This window comes from Gymnoscopelus microlampas, assembly GCF_963454915.1.
Source record: "Gymnoscopelus microlampas genome assembly, chromosome: 16".
In the NCBI taxonomy this organism is placed as follows: Eukaryota; Metazoa; Chordata; class Actinopteri; order Myctophiformes; family Myctophidae; genus Gymnoscopelus; species Gymnoscopelus microlampas.
Window position 1 is genome coordinate 41,671,838 of NC_139953.1, and position 18,224 is coordinate 41,690,061.

The 18,224-nt window shown below is 43.5% G+C and overlaps 1 protein-coding gene across 5 annotated transcripts in view; it reads left to right on the forward strand.

Moving 5' to 3' along the window:
• arid1b (AT-rich interactive domain 1B) overlaps positions 1 to 18,224 on the forward strand; it is a 91,966-nt gene that overhangs the window by 69,871 nt on the left and 3,871 nt on the right. For 4 of the 5 annotated variants that reach the window (XM_084081786.1, XM_084081789.1, XM_084081790.1 and 1 more), the window contains 10 exons: positions 2,601 to 2,810; positions 3,536 to 3,761; positions 7,316 to 7,433; positions 8,709 to 8,908; positions 10,610 to 10,748; positions 11,752 to 11,868; positions 13,303 to 13,384; positions 14,327 to 15,308; positions 15,659 to 15,789; positions 16,533 to 16,970. In XM_084081786.1, the coding sequence (XP_083937912.1) occupies positions 2,601 to 2,810; positions 3,536 to 3,761; positions 7,316 to 7,433; positions 8,709 to 8,908; positions 10,610 to 10,748; positions 11,752 to 11,868; positions 13,303 to 13,384; positions 14,327 to 15,308; positions 15,659 to 15,789; positions 16,533 to 16,970 (2,643 nt within the window). The remainder of the gene's footprint in view (positions 1 to 2,600; positions 2,811 to 3,535; positions 3,762 to 7,315; positions 7,434 to 8,708; positions 8,909 to 10,609; positions 10,749 to 11,751; positions 11,869 to 13,302; positions 13,385 to 14,326; positions 15,309 to 15,658; positions 15,790 to 16,532; positions 16,971 to 18,224) is intronic. The other variant, XM_084081788.1, reaches the window with a different exon arrangement.

The window sequence follows — 18,224 nt, forward strand, 5'->3', positions numbered from 1 at the left end:
CTTGACCTGTGAATGCATGGTGTTAGGAGGGTACATGGTTTTCATCTGACAAGCAGCGTTCAACAAATAAATACATGTATTGCTGTATTTTTTTCTTATGGTTCTCTGTGGTTGTCCAAACAGCTTTTTAAAAATGTTTCGTCAGCGTATGTGTTTTGTTTTGACTCTAAACAATGTGAAACGTGAGACTTTCTCATTAAAATGCGGAATGTTCCCGAGGTTCTAAAACGTCCCGTCCTCAAGGTTCTAGAGAATCTGTGTTCCCATAGCAACCAGTGTGGCCAGGAATTAGTTTCAGTGTACTGAGGATAGAAACACAGGACAGGACATCTTGATGTCCTTTCTCGCTTCATAGCCGGGTACATCTAATCCCTAATACCAGTGGTTAGCAAACATTTTAATGTCAAGGACCCCCAAATTGATTCGTATGTACTGTATTTGGCTGCAGACGCCCATCTGAAAAGGTTTTGTTCCAGGACTTTTCAAAATGTTTTGAAAATAGCTTGAGAGGCCAGCCAAAATAGATTTGATCCACAGGCAGCGTTTGATACAAAAATAGATTGATTTACATAGGGGTTCTACCAGCAAGGGCCAAGTATGTGTTTGTGTCTATTTAGCTTGGACTGTTTGTGTATATATTTATAGAAACAAAGATGTGATTGGGTCTGTGTTTTGCAAGCAGTTACTAGGGCCCTGCAGCTTTCCTTAACCACTTCAGGGGGGACATTTTATAGTCTGCATTCCAGTTCAGCTTAAAAACATGGCAAGCTGGATAATGCTAATCAAATAGTACACCGTCATATACTTCAAGGTTTAAGCCCTATACTGTATACTTGGTCATACGACAAATGGCAAAAATGGCAGATCTACAAGCTCACAACGCATTACAGTGCGATGCATTGTGAGCTTGATTGTCATAAATTATAGAATAACAGTGCATCAAAAATATCAGGCAAAGTATATTCATAATATCTTTTTATCGATTGTAACTAACATTTGATTCACAAAAATGTCCATGAACAGAAAATGGCCTTATCTAATGACGTGGACCCTTCATATGGAGATATGGAGTTAATGAGAAAGTCCCACACAGCAGATTGTAGAGCTGGGCTGTATATCATCTCCAGTACAATTAATACACAACTTGAAACATTCAAGATCGATACCACAACATTTATTGGTAACAATGATTGAAATGAATTTGTCCGATTGATCTCTTCTCCATCTCTCTATTCATTGCTTCCAATTTTAACCTCTGTTTTTTCAGGATAAATGACTATACGAGATATACTGTAGTATATGGTTGAACTGTGTCATCAAGGATGCTTAGAGAAAACATTAACGTCTGTGCCCATGAATGCATGCACGGCATGCATTATGTTAGTGTCTGATGATCGTGTGTTTATTTCATTTTGTCACTATTAATTATTGTCTTGTGACAGTTTACTGTGCCATTCAACGAGGGATTGAATGAGTTTCATCTGTCTGACTCTGTTCATCTGGTCCATTGTCTGTCGTCTGTCTGCTACAGTGCTTTCCAATCGGACTCCTGACCTCAAAACCAAACATTTTGAATTGAAAAAGTTGTGAATACTTAATTAGACTTTTTCAAGGCAGAAGCTGTCAAGAGCTTTGAGCCTTGAGACACATTGAGAAAAGATTGAAATGGTTGGAATACACTCATTATTATTGTTATATTTGTTGCAGAATTTATTTTACTTAAAGGACAAGTCCGGACTAAATAACATGTACTGTAGGCTAATTTTCCTACTTATATTGATCCTAAATGACTGGCCATGGGTTCTATTTGCTGAATTGTTCTGTTGTCCAGTTTCCTCAGCAGACCCCAGCAGCCCTCGTAGCATAGAGTAGAGCCCATAAGCATATTGCTACTTAAGACAAAACATTTATTTCTCATGAATCTGTTATTAGATGTCATTACACACGCATCCATGCCTTGGTTGTCCCACACAAGCCACCACAGTCTCTTAAATCATGGGGTGAGCGTTCGGCACAACTGCCAATCAAAGGGACTGTACTGGCCAATCACTGCACGTCTTTTTCGGGACTTGGCAAAATACGAAACAGCATAACATCTGTTTAGCAGACTATTCAAATTAAGGGCATTTTCTCTATCATTTTAGTTAGTTTTTTCTTTTTTTCCCCCTTGTTTTTAAACACAGTTTCAGTTAGTGATAAATAATAATTATGATTGTATTTATGGTTTAGCATAAAGACACGTTAAGACGCAAGTAGACAATTCTACATCAGTTCGGTATTGTTTATATGAAAAGCCTCTTTTGTTCTTTATTTGAGTTAACAATTTGTTTTATATATATAGTTTTTGTTATTTAGTTAGTTATTTACTAACCATAATTTGGTCTTTATGTGGTGATTTTCATTATCTGGGACTGAAAAACATGATAGTCAAAATCATATTGTTTTGTCTCAAAAAGAATTGTCAAATTATGAACTGCAGCTTATTAAACAACAGTGAGATGTCGTACTTAACATTTTAGTTGCTACCGCAAAAAAATGAAAACCCAAAAGCTTTGTTCTCTGTGACTGATTGTCCCTCCTGCATTTGCCGTCCCGTCCAGAAGCCCAGCGTGGCGACGATGACCAACGAGAAGATCACGCGGTTGTACGAGATGGGCGGGGAGCCCGAGCGGAGGGCGTGGGTGGACCGTTACCTGTCCTTCATGGAGGAGAGGGGGACGGCGGTGCCTCTCCTCCCCGCCGTGGGCAGGAAGCCCCTGGACCTGTGTCGGCTCTATCTGTGTGTGAGGGAGATCGGAGGACTGGCCATGGTGAGTGGAAGAGGGAACTTCTGGGGGGGTGACTGACATCCAGAACAATAGAATTCACGTTGGGATTTAATGTTTATTTCTCAACAATGACCGGCTCGCCGTCAATAAGCTCTATGCACAGCAGCCATATTGGGAATTAATTGTGCCCATTCCTTACTTGTGCCAGAGCCAAAATTCATTGTAAAAAAAAGTGCTTAGGAGCCGAGATACAGCCTTTTTCAGTAAGAAGTTAAACAAGAAGTGAATGGTGCAGAACATTTTCAAATCATGATATCTTGGGTTCTGAACATTTTTTTCACGTCTTAGACGTCGAGTGGCACTGAATGAGTTAAGGCTCTGTTCCAGTGTGGCACAGTGGCTGTCTTATTTTAAAGGACCCCCATAACTCTGAGAGTGTACAAATGGAACCAATGGAACCAAATGGACCCTCACGGGTCCATTTGGTTCCATTTGTACACTCTCAGACTTACACACCCACCATAAGGGCCATTTGGGAACCAAATGTCTAGTTCTTTCTAGTGAGCCAACGTGCACAATATCAGCACCCTGACCAGAACGGAACAGAGCCTTCATTAGTATCATTGGTAACACCTGTGAAGGAAGTAAGGAAGAGGCCCAATTTCTCTCCAATATGGCTGCATATAGTGCATAGAGCCTATTATCCCTTTGCTTAATCCATGAGACTATACTTTTTGTGTCATGTGTCCCCCCCCCCCCCCCGACAGGTGAACAAGAACAAGAAGTGGAGGGAGCTGTCCACTCACCTGAACGTGGGCACCTCCAGCAGCTCCGCCAGCTCCCTGAAGAAGCAGTACATCCAGTACCTGTTCGCCTACGAGTGTAAGGTGGAGCGGGGCGAGGAGCCCCCGACCGAGGTCCCGGGGGCCACCGGCGCCGACGCCAAAAAACAAGCCGCAGCTGCCAAGCCCAAGATCCAACCTCCCTCACCCTGTGAGTAGAAAAAGTGCTCTTGTTTGTTCCTTCTTTTTTTTTTTGTTGTTTTTTGGCTTTTCTGCCTTTAGTTGGATGGTATGGTAGAGAGAGGGAGGGTTCAGGAATCGAACTCGCGACTCACTGTCAGGCTGATATTAGAGCCTATATGTGACCAGGAGCATGCGCAGGCACACGCATAGATTTAAAACGACTTTAAATTCACACCTCAACAAAGTTTACAAAAGCTCCCGACTCACACCAAGTACATTAACATAGGAATGAGCTAGGCTGGGCAAGACCTGGGATGTTGGTTGTCTAGGAAGTTGACAACCGGAAATGATTGAATTTGGCGGAAGTACCGCCCAAGGAAATGACGTTGATGCTTTACAAATCTGTTAACATTCTCCGTGAATGAAACGAGTGTTTAGATTTAGCCATTATTTTTATTATTTGGCTATTCAAAAATAGCAGATATACAAGATCATAGCGTGGCACCGAGTGCCACGCTATGAGCTTGTAGATCTGCTATTTTTTTTTTAATCTTGAAAATTGTGTGCAAATCTTTGAATGTAAATTTCTTTTTAACGAACATTTGTAACTCAAATCTTTGCATCTGATGGGGGGGGTCCCTGGAACGAAATATTTTGAGATGGGGGGGGGGGGGGGGGTCGGCGGCCAAATACATATCATTTCGGGGGGGTCCTTGACATGAAAAAGTTTGAGAACCACTGATATTATAGCAACATGCGGTTTTCCCGAAAACTGTTAGGATTTAGAAGACATTTGTAGGATGCGTTCCCGGTATTGAATGGGCTAAAGCGTGCGTGTGTGAGCGTCCGTGCACGATAATCCAATTCCTGTATCATCCACTCCTGAACTCTTTTGATCTCGAGACGGAATAAATTACTGTTGGATAGTGTTAGAGAGAGAGAGAGAGAGATGGGGTGGGGAGGGTGGATCGGTGCGGGAGGGAGGGAGGGGGGGTGGAGGGGGAATCCCTGAGGAGAAACAGAGCGAACAACATTGACCTCATCCTGACCTAGTTTCACACGGCAAACCAACCGCACACCAGTGACACAGCACTTTTTTTTTCTCTCTCTCCTCTTCGCTCGCCCTTTTTTTTCTCTTTTTTTCTCCCCCCTCCTCCCTCCCTCCCTCCCTCCCTCTCCCCTTCAGTCTAATTATAGCAGGCACAGATGGAGGCGTGTGGGTCTATTGTTGACATGTGAAACACTGAGCAGCATGGCTAGCAGCTTGGCCACATCGCTCTCTCTCTCTCTCTCTCCCTCCTTCTCTTTCTCTCTTGCCACTGTCTTTGCAAGATCTTTTCAAATCTTGCTGTTTGTTTGTTGGTGGCGGTGACAAGGTGGTGTCTATTGCAGCGATTCGCAACCTTTTTTTTCTTCCGATGTTTTTCAGGCCAAGGACCCCCCTTAGCTCAGAGAGAGAGATGAAGCAGGGACCCCCTCTATATTGTATCAAATTGTGTTTCAGATTAAACTTTTTTTTTTTTTTTTTTTTTTTACTGGGTCTGCTCTTTTTTCCCTCTACGCCTATACCTCTTTGCCAAAAATAGCAGATGTACAAGCTCACAACGCCTCGCGCTGCGAGACGTTGTGAGCTTGTACATCTGCTATTTTTGGCTAAAGTTCTCCTCAGAAAAGGGATGCTAGCTAGTGTTTAATGTAAACAATAAATATCGTTTCACACAAAGATTTGGCAGCCCCCCTGTAGTAACTCTGAGGACCCCCTAGGGGGGACCCCCTGTTGAAGACCACTGCTTTACAGGACCCCAATTTGTATATGCTCTAGGCCACATAACCCCCATAAAAGAAAAAAAACTGTTTTACCCAGTCTGTACAATCTGGAGTGTAATGGAACCATATGGACCTCTAACCGTAAGGGTCCATTTGGTTCCATTTGTACACTCTCAGAGTACCAGATTCTTTCTCACTGTTACAGAACCTTACTATAACGATAGCGTATGTACTTGTTGTGGACAGTGGACACTGTCATCCATTTCATGGTTATTTTCATAGTCCTAGTTATAGGGACAGTTATATAGCACATGGCACATTAAAATGAAAAAATGTGATTAAAATCAGAACTTTTCATCATTTAAAAACAATTCCCACATTTCTCAAAAGTATTTCATAAATACGCGCCACGTTGTGAGCTTGTAGATCTGCTACTTTCACTAGTTTGGGTCCCGGGGCAAGCGTCTTAATTTCTCTTTTGGTTCTTGGGCTAAAACGTTTGGGAACCACTGCTCTATAACGGTGATTGTAGGACCCCCAAAATGATATGTATTCGGCCGCGGACCCCCATCTCAAATATTTTGTTCCAGGGACCCCCAGAAGCAAAGATTTGAGTTACAAATGTTTGCTTAAAAAAAATTATATTCAAAGCTTTGCACAAATTCTCAAGATTTTTCAAAAATAGCATTAGCTTAGCTTGTAGAGCTGCTATTTTTGAATAGACAAACTATATGATTGTGACACTATATTAACACATTTTGCTGGGGACCCCCTGGTTCCCCTCCAAGGACACTTTGAAAACCAACCAACTATAAGACTTGATTTAGTGTCAGGCTGGATAATTACCTTTTTGGCTCACCAGCCACAGTCAGTCCCTGGTAGATGCCCACATTCCACTTTAAAGTTGGCACGTCTGAAGGCCCTATTTCATCCATGATAATGATCCTTGGGCATCACTGATTTATTTAAAGTCCTCTTCCAAAAACGGTAAATTTAAGTGATAAAAAGCTGTATTTCTGTGGACCTCAAAACTTACAGTACGTAATACAGGCTGTGTGACTTTGGGCCGATCGTAGCTTGAGTGGGTAGAGCGGGACGGCTGGGAATGGGAAGATTGTCGGTTCGAGTCCCTGTGCATAATGTGTATGTATGGTTTAAAACGCTGGTTCTTGACGTCGGGTCCGGGGAACCACCATTGGTCCAAATGGATCTCGGTATTAACAATTTTGGACGGAACCTATTGTAACTATACCTTTCAGGTATAGTTACTGCTATGTACAGTATAGAGCAACATACATTTTTTGTCATTTTTTAATACATATTTGGCGTTTTTCAGAAAACGCGTTTTTAGAGTCGGCCTCAGGTCTAAATGGGTTAATTAACACTGTGAATTTTACCATGTAGATTGGGGTACTTGAAAATGTGTGCAAATCTTTGAATATATACATTTTTTAAGCGAACATTTGTAACTCAAATCTTCTGCTTCTGGGGGTCACTAGAACAACAATTTCCGTGGCCAAATACATATCTAAAAATGTTTTCTAAATCCTAACAGTATGTTGCTATATCACTGGTGCTCCAACTTTTCCATGTCAAGGACCCCCCTCAATATATGTTGTTCCAGGAACCCCAGAAGCACAGATCGGAGTTTAAAAAAATCGCTTTAAAACTTATATTCAAAGATTTGCACAAACTTTCCATGATAAAAGCCTTCAAGCCATTCAAGCCTCAGGTCTTAAATAGTCTAATAAAACAAACTCACACTGTGTTTTTCTCTTTCTCTCCATCTCTCTCTCCCCCCCCCACCCCATCCAGCCAACTCTGGTTCTCTGCAGGGTCCCACCACCCCCCAGTCCACAGGGAGCAGCTCCATGACCGAGGCCCCCGGAGACCTCAAGCCCACCCCCGGACACCTCACCCCCCAGCACAACAGGTACAGTACACAACAAAAATACATCTCACAGGTTTCAACAGGAGAACGTGTGAAAACCCAATGTCAACAACATCCTGTGAACTTGCTCGTGTAACCACTTTCAGCCCCAAAAAGTTCCCCAAAAATGACACAAATGTATTTAACCCATTAAGACCTGAGGCCGCGTATAAACAAATTCTAAATCCTAAAAGAAATTCGGAAAAAAATATAAAAAAATATTTTTCACGATTTTTGAAAAATAGCAGATCTACAAGCTCATAGCGCGGCACTCGGTGCCGCGCTATGAGCTTGTATATCTGTTATTTTTGAATAGCCAAAGAAATCTAAAGTGACACAGATGCGTTCCAGGTCTTAATGGCTTAATGTAATTTAAAAACGAGCAAATCTACCAGTAACAACAAAACAAAGTCGTCCGTCCAGCGCAACCCAGTCGCCTCGGAAAACAAGGAAGTGTTGATACTGTACAAAAGAATACATTTCGTTTACTGCATCGTCTATTTCTCACTTCAAATGTTTGGAAAAACATTCTTGAGAGCAATGTTTAGTTGTAAATGACATTGTGCGTTTGTTTACATGTCTGCCTGGTTGGATACAGCATAAAATCAAGCAGCGCAGCAGGTGCCCTGAGTCTTTGATTAGACAGCGGTCTGTTATTGAGCTCATACTGTAGGTCATTATTCAGAAATAACACACTGATTGGTCAGTGATTGACCAATCAGAATCAATCATTCAACCAAGCCGTGTAATGATAAGGGATAGTGGATAATGGATTTGTTTCTAGGCTGGGTAGTTGGCCCTCTAAACGCTGTTGTATTTAATAGCGTATATAGTTCTCCTGTGGGAACAGTTACAAGCAGGAAGTTGACAGAATTTGGAATGCTGAGGGCCACTTTATTGTTTGTAATTGTTTAGAGAGAATGCATTAGTAGTACATGTTCTGTCCAAGTGGTTTATTATGCCTGTAAAAAAGTCTTCAAACGATTTTAAAAAGTTTAAACAAAAAAATCACAACTTTCATTAATTACAAAAAATATTTTTTTTTCTAAAGTGTTTCAAAAAATCTAATAATTTCCATAAATACATTTTAATTATTTTTTAAGAAGTAGCGAAAATAACATAATTTACAAGCTCACAATGCAGCGCGACGCGTTGTGTGCTTGTAGATCTGTTATTTTCACTAGTTTGCGTCCCGGGTCAAACGTCTTAATTTCTCTATGGGGTCTTGAGCTGATGAAGATAGAGAACCACTGCTCTAAACTCAATATATTGTCTCAGGAACAGCAGTGGCGGGGTGAGCGTTCAGGACCCCTTCTCAGAGGGCAGCGACGCAGCCTTCCTTGCTAAGCGAGGGCCAGGGCCCGGACCAGGCCCCTACCAGCCTGGAGGAGGAGGAGGAGGGGGCCCAGCAGACCCCTCCATGAGACTACAGCAGTACGACCCCAGCAAAGAGCAGCCGTACGGTGGCCAGAGGAAAGGTGAGAGAACACACATTAGATGTATTAGTGGTCATCATCAAACCTTTGAATTTCAAGGACCCCTATAACTCCGAGAGTGTTACAAAATGGTTCCATTTGTAATCTCTCAAGAGTTACAGACCTGCAAGTGTCCATTTAGAACCCCCTAAAGCAGTGGTCCGGGGACCACCGGTGGTCCTTGAGGGGGTTCCAGGTGGTCCCCGGGTAAATGGCTAAATGATGGAGAGTTGGTAACCAAATGGACCCTTATAGATCTTTAACTCTTGAGAGCGCTCTCAAGAGTTACATTATTGTTAAACATCTGCATAGAAAACTGTTAGGATTTAGAAGACATTTGTAGAATCGGCCCTCAGATCTTAATGGGTTAAATGCTTACTTTTGTTGAGAGGTAAAACCGTGCGGCGCTTGAGTTTGTGTTTCAGTCTTTGAGCTGATGCGTGTTACCCCAAGCAGTTCCTTTAAATAGAACAGTTTCGGCACAGAAGCAAAAGGAGAGACTTTACCCCTATTTCACCCTTACGGGTCCATTTGGTTTCATTTTGCACTCTAAAGAGGTAATTATTGTTAAACATCTGCATTACTTAATTATATAATTGTTATTTTGATCAACGTTTGTCTGTTATCTCTCCTATGACACCAACCAATACAGCATGGAATTGTGGACAAAATCGCATCCAAAGATAACAAAATATTCCAAGTTTTGGGTCTGAGAGTCTAAATCTCATCAAATGGTGGTCCGTGGCTCAAATGCAGAATAAATGATGGACCTTGATATGAAAAGGGTTGAAAACCACTGCCCTATTTCATACCGTGGCAACATATCGCAGTGCAACACATTTTTGTTTGTGAAAAATATAGGAAAATTATGTTTTTTTTTAAAGATATTTGTGGGGGCTTTCTGGCCTTTTACTTATAGTTTTCAGTAGAGAAAGACAGGAAACAGGGAGAGAGAGAGATGGGGAGAGACATGCAGCAAAGATCGTCGGGAACAGGACTCGAACCGTGCTCTCAGGCTACAGTGGAGCCTTGGTGCCCGGACCGCTGAGCCAGCCGTCTGGGCCAAATTATGGGAAATTTCGAACAATCGTAACACAAACCTCTTACAAATTTCTATCTTTTCAAATCCATGAAAATGTTTCAGAACCTCTTCTGTAAATACTTGCACAAAGAACACAAAACTGCCTCTTACAAGAATTGCTTCGTTTTTATTTTGAATACCACGTTCGTTCCATGCCTGTTCGCCTGCACCCTTTTCACTTTTCTGAGGTTGAGTTCTGCAGTGGCTGATCAACGATCTGCTGGGGCTCTGGTGCCCCTCTGTGGTCAAAATGGGGACTGGTCTTAAAGATGTGTTGCTATGCTCAAAATAAGATCAAACCTCCCTAATCCCTGAGGGGAAATTAGTCCATTTCAGCAGCCAAAAGTAGGTTCAGAAGCAATTGGAAAATAGGACGAGTAAATCAACAGAATTGTCTAAAACCTAGTTTTTTCATAAACGAATGTCCTCTATTTTTTTGCTGTGACAGTGTCACAGAAAGGTGGTCGAAAATAGCCAATTTACAAGCTCGCGTCGCAAGGCAACACCTTGTGAACTTGTAGATCTGCTATTTTGATCTCATAATTAGACCTTATTTTGTATTTTTTAATAATTTGAAGTAAGCCTCCGCTGACGGGTTTTGGTTTTGTTGTGTTTCCCTGCAGAGGCGTACGGCCCGGCTCAGATGGCCAGCGGTGCCATGCAGGACATGTACCCCCGCGGCCCCCCCTCCGGACCCCTGCCTGGGATGGGAGGAGTAGGGCCTCGACCCCAGTTCCCCTATGGGCCTGGCTACGACCGCAGGTAAGCCAGTGGTTCCCAAACTGGGGGTCACTAAATGATTTTGGGGGGCTCCCCAGATGATTAGCTTAATGTGCAACATTGTTTTCTCACTCAACAGTAAACAAAGCAACATACAGTATAAGTGTATATCTGCACATTTCTAAAGTTACAATAGGCTCTATGCACAGCAGCCATATTGGAGAAAAATTGGGCCTCTTCTGACTTCCTTCACAGGTGTTACCAATGATACTAATGAAGGCTCTGTTTCATTTAGTGTAGCACAGTGGTTCTCATTTTTTTTAATTTCAAGGACCCCTATAACTCTGAGAGTGTACAAATGGAACCAAATGGACCCGGGAGGGTTCATTTGGTTCCATTTGTACACTCTCAGAGTTACACCCTCTCAAGGAACCATGAGGGTCCCTGGACCACACTTTGAGACCCACTAGTATTTCTAGTGAGCCAACATGCACAATATCATCACCCTGACTCTGTTTGACCAGAATAGAACAGAGCCTTCATTAGTAACACCTGTGAAGGAAGTCAGAAGAGGCCCAATTTTTCTCCAAAATGGCTGCTGTGCATATAGCCTATTGAATGACTTTAAAGAGTTTTTTAATACCAAATTGTGAAATATTACGTAAGAAAGAGCCGAATATTGTGAAAATAGCCAAACAGTTAGACTATTTTCACAATGTTTATCTGTGGAACCAAGTCAAACTAAATGTAATGCATACAATTCCAAGTGCTTGTCAGGGTGGGGAGTCCCCAGTTCTAATATGATTATTTTTGGGGGGTCCCCAGTTATAATATGATTATTTTTGGGGGTCCCCATTTCAAATATGATTATTTTGAGGGGTCACAGCCTGAAAGGTTTGGGAACCCTTGAGGTAAAACAACAAACTAGTCTTTCAATAGTAGTTCTGTAATATTTTGACAATAAAGATATCAATATCTGCATTCTGAATCACGTTTTACTTAATCGGGTCATTTTATTTTGTATTGTGTTTCATTGTGTGCTCAGGCCTGAACACATGATGGGTCCGGACGGTAGCATGGCGCCCCCTACAGGGCAGAACAGCATGGCTCCCTCTGGAAATGACCCCAGCATGTTCCCTGCCAACAGATTCCCCCTTCAGAGGTAAGGACCCCCAATCACTGACAGCTGTGTAGTGTAGGGCTACAACTATAGGTTATTTTCTGTGTGAGTATTATATCGATAACTTTTTCCATTAATCAAATAATCGAGAACCGTGCTTTTATATACACAGGTGTCAACAAATCGATTAACTACTTAAAGGACGACTTCACCCATTTTCAACCTATCTTCATATTGTTGGTCCTCACTAATGTGTGTCTAGGTCTAGGGGGAGGGCTGTGGACAGTTCAAAAACCCGCCTAGTCACTGATGGGGAATCCAAGCTAATACAAACTGCAGGCTATCTATTCCTTGACAGTTAGAATGCTATAATAGAAGCCATTGTTTTAAATAATAAATAAAACATGTAGTATGCAAAAAAAAGTATTAGTGAGGAGCAATTATATGAAGATTGAAAATGGGTGAAGTCGTCCTTTTAAGCATTCTTTTTTGCTTCTTTGCACAACGGTGTCACAATGTGACACGTTGTGAGCTTGTGAAGAGCTGATGATATCTACACTTTACTTTTTCACAAAACTGTCTGCACACATACTGACGATTCTCAGTTAAACGTGTACAAGTTGCTGCTGTAAAAGTGTTTCTGCTAAATGTAGCAGTTTCCTGTTCAACACAAACGACCTTCACTTTATTGGTACGTGTTGGCAATGGTAGCTGTTATATAACTCGTCGTCCGTAGCAACAGCCACACTGCATGAACATAGCCTAAAAATTTCAGATGCCGATAGAACTCCTCGTAGCTTACAGTGGACCGGCCGTCACTCTAAATGACCCAAGACTACTTAAGACAAAGATATTGTGGCTGCCGGGCATCTCTATATATACATGGTTCCTGGAAATATTTTGAAATGATAAAAACAGTTTTCCAGGCCTGGAAAAGGTTTGAAATTAATCAAATGTTTTGGAAAATCTTTGGCTATCGTGTCTGTCGGGTGGAAACCTCATATGTCCAGGATTCAAATTCTAAAATGGCAAAAGTAGCAGATCTACAAGCTCAAAACGCGTCGCTTCGCGCCGCGTTTCGAGCTTGTAGATCTGCTACTTTTTATGCTTTTGTGTGATGCTGTATGATTTACGAAAAAACACAAAAAGTTAAACTACGGAGATAAGAGGTTTCTGCCCGACAGCAATGAAATACATTGTTTTTGTCTAACATTACGTGAAAGATGGGTAAAATGCAGTGTTACTTGATACGTTGTTAGCTTGTAGATCTGTTCTTTTTGTCACGTGACACCTTCACTTGAGTCTGTCTTAGGGCATTGATGGCACACTGGTTTAAGAGTCTCATTATTGCACTGTATGATTTATAGTCCTGGAAATGGGGTAAAATACTTTAGAAAAGTTATGGAAAAGTTTTGAAAATTCATTGTTAAACATGTGTGGGAACCCTGTCCTGTGTTTTCTCTTCCTTTTCCACAGACACAGTCATGAAGGTTACGGTCAGCCGTATCCCAGCATTCCCTACGGCTCCCACCAGCCTGGCATGTACCCACAGCAACAGGTCCGTACACAGCCTGCAGAGGGCCTCGTCTACCCAGACACCTTTTTAACCAGTGGTTCTCAAAACATTTTCATGTCAAGGACCCCCAAATTGATACGTATTTGGCCGCGGACCCCCATCTGAAAATATTTTGTGCCAGAGACTTCCAGAAGCAAAAAATTGAGTTAAAAAAAAAACATGTTCGCTTTAAAAATATATGTATATATATATGAAAAGATTTGCAAAAATGTTCATTTTTTGAATAGTATAAAATATGGTTAAAGTGGTTTAAAAAGATTGTGACGCTACTGTATATATAAACTAATTTAGCTGGGGAGCCCCTGGTACCCCCATAGGGACCACTGGGGGTCCCCGGACCCCACTTTGGGAACCAATGACTTAAACGCTATGCTGTATACTTAGTTGACCGCGGTCCCCAAGGGCTCTATTATACTACTAGGCCCGCTTTTCTTTTTCCTCTACACCAAATCTCTCCAACGCAGAAATAGACAATCTAATCCAGTGGTTCTCAAAGTGGGGTCCGGGGACCCCCAGGGGTACTTGAGGGGGTTCCAGGGGGTCCCCAGCTAAATGATGGATAGGAACCAAATGGACCCTTATGGGTCTGTAACTCTGAGATTGTACAAATGGAACCAAATGGACCCGTTCCATTTGTACACTCTCACAGTTACATTAACAATGATTTTACAATATGAATTGGGGTCCCAGAGATACAAATGAAATTAAATGGGGGTCCGTAGCCCTAATGCATGTCAAACTGGGGGTCCTTGAAATTGAAATGGTTGAGAATCACTGCTAGAGCCGTAAAAAATAATCTTCTCTTATGGGGGTCCCTGGCATATCTTTTCAGATGGGGGCTAGTAAGTGTCAATTTGGGGTTCCTTGACATCAAAAAGTTTTAAAGTTTCTAATCTCTAAGGCTATTTTCATTCATTCATTCAGGGTTACAAGCGTCCAGTAGAGGGGATGTACCCTCCGTCCAAGCGTCACGAGGGCGAGCCGTTCCCCCTGCAGCAGCAGTTCAGCCAGCAGCAGCAGCCGGAGGTCTACGGCCAGTACGGCCCGCCGCCAGCGGGGGGCCCCGGCGGCGGCTACATGGGACCAGAGCGAAGGCCCATCCAGAGCCAGTACCCTTTCCCCTACGGCCGCGGCGACCGCATGCCGCCCTCCGCCGCCTCCTCCCAAGGACCGCCCCCTCAGCAGCCGCACGGCATGATGGGTAGCGGACCCGCTCCCGTCTCTGGGGGCGTCGGCTCTGTCGTCGGAGGGGAAGGCGGAGGAGGAGGCGGGCCTCCTCAGGGGGGCATGTGGCACCCCAGGAGCGACATGGGGGGGTTCCCCTACCCGGGCAGGCAGGGACCGGGACCGCCGCAGGGGTCCCCTTACCCCGGCATGGGCCCCCGGGTCGGGGGGGTGGAGGGCGACCCTGACGGGAGGGGCCCGCAAGACGCCGGCGGCCAGTGGCCCCCCGGCGGGGGTCATCAGCGCCAATCCCCCTACCCGCCCCACCCGTCCACCACCTCCTCCGCCTCCTCTTCTCCTCTCCTCATGGCGCCCCTCCTCCCCTCCCGACAGCCGCCCTCGCCCTACCCGGCCCCTCCCGCCCTGGCCAACCACATCTCCCGCGCCCCCAGCCCCTCGCTCTTCCCCCCCAGGCCCATGGGAGACTCCCTGTCCCCCAACAACAACGGCAACAACATCATCGGCGCCCCTTACCCGGGCTCCATCATGAAGAAGGCGGGGGGGATGCCCGGGTCCATGCCTGGCTCTGTGCCGGGGGGGTCCCAGGTGGGCGTGGTGGGGCCGGGGGGGCAGGGCATGCCACACCACATCCAGCGGATGGAGGTCAGCTTCCCGCCGGGCTCCGTAGAGGCCACCCAGCCCAAAGTGAAGCCCCGGCGAAGGCTCGTCGGCAAGGACACAGGTTAGAAAACCTCACTTTGTCTGTCATTAATGGCGTACACATCACAAACAGCAGGGCTGTCGATTTATAATTGATTATTATTATATGTTTCATAGAAAATGATGCATGTACTGTGTCAGAACTGTTCAGTACCGTTATATATCCACAAGAGGGCGCTCGCTGCCCATTGTCAAGAACAACGTTACAAAACATAACATGAACTAATAAAGAAAGTGTGAACAACAATGAAAAACACAGATGATATGAATGAGGGTTTCAGAAAGGAAAACAAATAATAGCACATTGACATGAATGGCTGCTGTCACCTTTGTTAACCGTTTTTAACTTGTGCTTGAACTCCTCCCCACTAGGAACCCCGGAGGCGTGGCGCGTGATGATGTCACTGAAATCGGGCCTGTTAGCGGAGAGCACGTGGGCGCTGGACACCATCAACATCCTGCTGTATGACGACAGCACCGTGGGGTCCTTTAACCTCTCCCAGGTCAGTCACACACACAACAATCTGCTTAACTTAACCACGTAAGCCCTATATAACGTTATATACGACGTATAGCGAAAATGTGCATGTATGTATGCATTTGGTTATGTGGGTGTGCAGGCAGGTTTGTGGGTAGGTGGTTATTCTGTATGCAGTGTGTGTGTACTGTGTGTATGTATGCATATCTCTTGAATGTGTATTGGTATTGTTTTTAAATATGTATACTTTTTTATGTGTCGGGAAAATAGGGAAGTTCTGTATAAGCCTCTAAGCTTCTAAACTTCTCCTGCACAATATGGTTATATGAATTATTGAGCGGTGTAGCCGCTCCTATAAGTGGGTTTGGGACCCATCCGTGTTTTTTCTTTCCGTGATTACTGTGATTGGCTGATTGGTATTCAGACCCTTTGCTCAGTACTGTGATTGGCTAGCGAGACGCATGATGAAATTAATAACTCATAAATATCACAGCTCACTTTAAAAAAAATACTTTTTTTTTTGAAGTGAGCTTCCATCACTGTGATGACCACTGTTGTTTTTAAATAGCACCGCTCACTTCACACTGGGTGTGATTTTTTTTCTTCTGTTTTTAACTCTTTATCTGCTAAAAAATAAAACTGGAACTGAACTGAGCTGGTATGCTCAATAATAGTAACATAATAATAATAAAACAGATTTTTTTTTTGTTTGTCCTAAATAGGGACAACAGGTTGAAAGTGCTTAATGAGTGTTTGCTCTCTCTCCAGCTGCCTGGCTTCTTGGAGCTGATCGTGGAGTACTACCGCCGCTGCCTCATCCAGATGTTCGGCATCCTGGAGGAGTACGAGGTGGGAGCGTTGGACCAGCAGCGAACCCCGCAGGACGACCCTGACACTGAGGAGGAGGAGGAGGAGGCCATGGAGACGCAAGAGGAGGCGGAGCAAGAGCCCGCCGTCGCCGCCGCCGCCGACCCTCCCCAGCCACCCGACAATCGCCAATCAGAACAAGAGGAGACGCAGACTAGGACAGCCGTTAAGACGTCTTCGTCGGAGGTAGAGGAGAAGGAGGCGGTTCCTCTCATCAAGACGGAGGAGGAGCAAGACGGTTCGGAGGAGACGATAGCCGACGCTCCTGTCGTCAAAGAGGAGAGCGGAGGAGGAGGCACAGGCCGTGACGGGAAAGTGGAGCGAGAAGAAGACGACAAGGTAAAGGCGTGTCACAGTTGTTAATTGCCTGATCACAGTTATTTAACCCATTGAGACCTGAAGCCGATTCTACATGTCTCCTAAATCTCAACAGTATTCTGAAAAACCTATGTTTCTATGTCAGTGGTGCTCAATCTTTTTCATGTCAAGGACCCCCAAAATGATATGTATTTGGCCACGGACCCCCATCAAAATATTTTGTTCCAGTAACCCCCAGAAGCAAAGATTTGAGTTAAAATGTTCGCTTAAAAAATATATATAGTCAAAGATTTGCACACATTTTCACGATTTTTCTAAAATAGCAGATCTACAAGCTCGTAGCGCGGCACTCGGTGCCGCGCTATGAGCTTGTAGATCTGCTATTTTTCAATAGCCCAAAGTGTAAAATAATGCTTTTTAGCTCAAATCTAAAATTGACACAGTTCCAGGTCTTAATGGGTTAAGCTGATCGTAATTTCTTTGGCCAATCGCTAATTGTTTCTATTCATCTGTATAGCAACAGCTGGTTGGCATTAACAGAAATGTCAACATATTTCCATCAGTATTTCCACGTCGTCCATGCTCTTTGAACATCTTTCAATCTGGCGTCCCTATTTTTGAGGTTTAGGGCAAGAAAATTCAGAAATTGTGAAAGATGTTCATAAATGTTTGTTAAAAAAAAGAGTATCTGGCCTGTTTTAGCCATAGTACATTATTTATTTTTGTCATTGATATCTGACATTGTCAGTCATTTCTTTGTAATATTTAAGTTATTTCACATACCTGCCCTGTGCAATTTTCTTTAACCCATTGAGACCTGAAGCCGATTCTACATGTCTCCTAAATCTCAACAGTTTTCTGAAAAACGTATGTTTCTATATCAGTGGTGCTCAATCTTTTTCATGTGAAGGACCCGCAAAATTATATGTATTTGGCCGCGGACCCCCATCAAAATATTTTGTTCCAGGGACCCCAATAAGCAAAGATTTGAGTTAAAAATGTTCGCTTTGAAAATATATATATTCAAAGATTTGCACACATTTTCACGATTTTTCAAAAATAGCAGATATACAAGCTCGTAGCGCAGCACTCAGTGCCGCGCTATGAGCTTGTATATCTGCTATTTTTGAATAGCCCAAAGTGTAAAATAATGCTTTTTAGCTCAAATCTAAAAATGACACAGTCCCAGGTCCAAAAAAAGCCTAAAAGGCTAACAGAAATGTGCTTTGTATTGCACATATTCCAATGTTCAATGGCAAAAACAAAGAAATAATT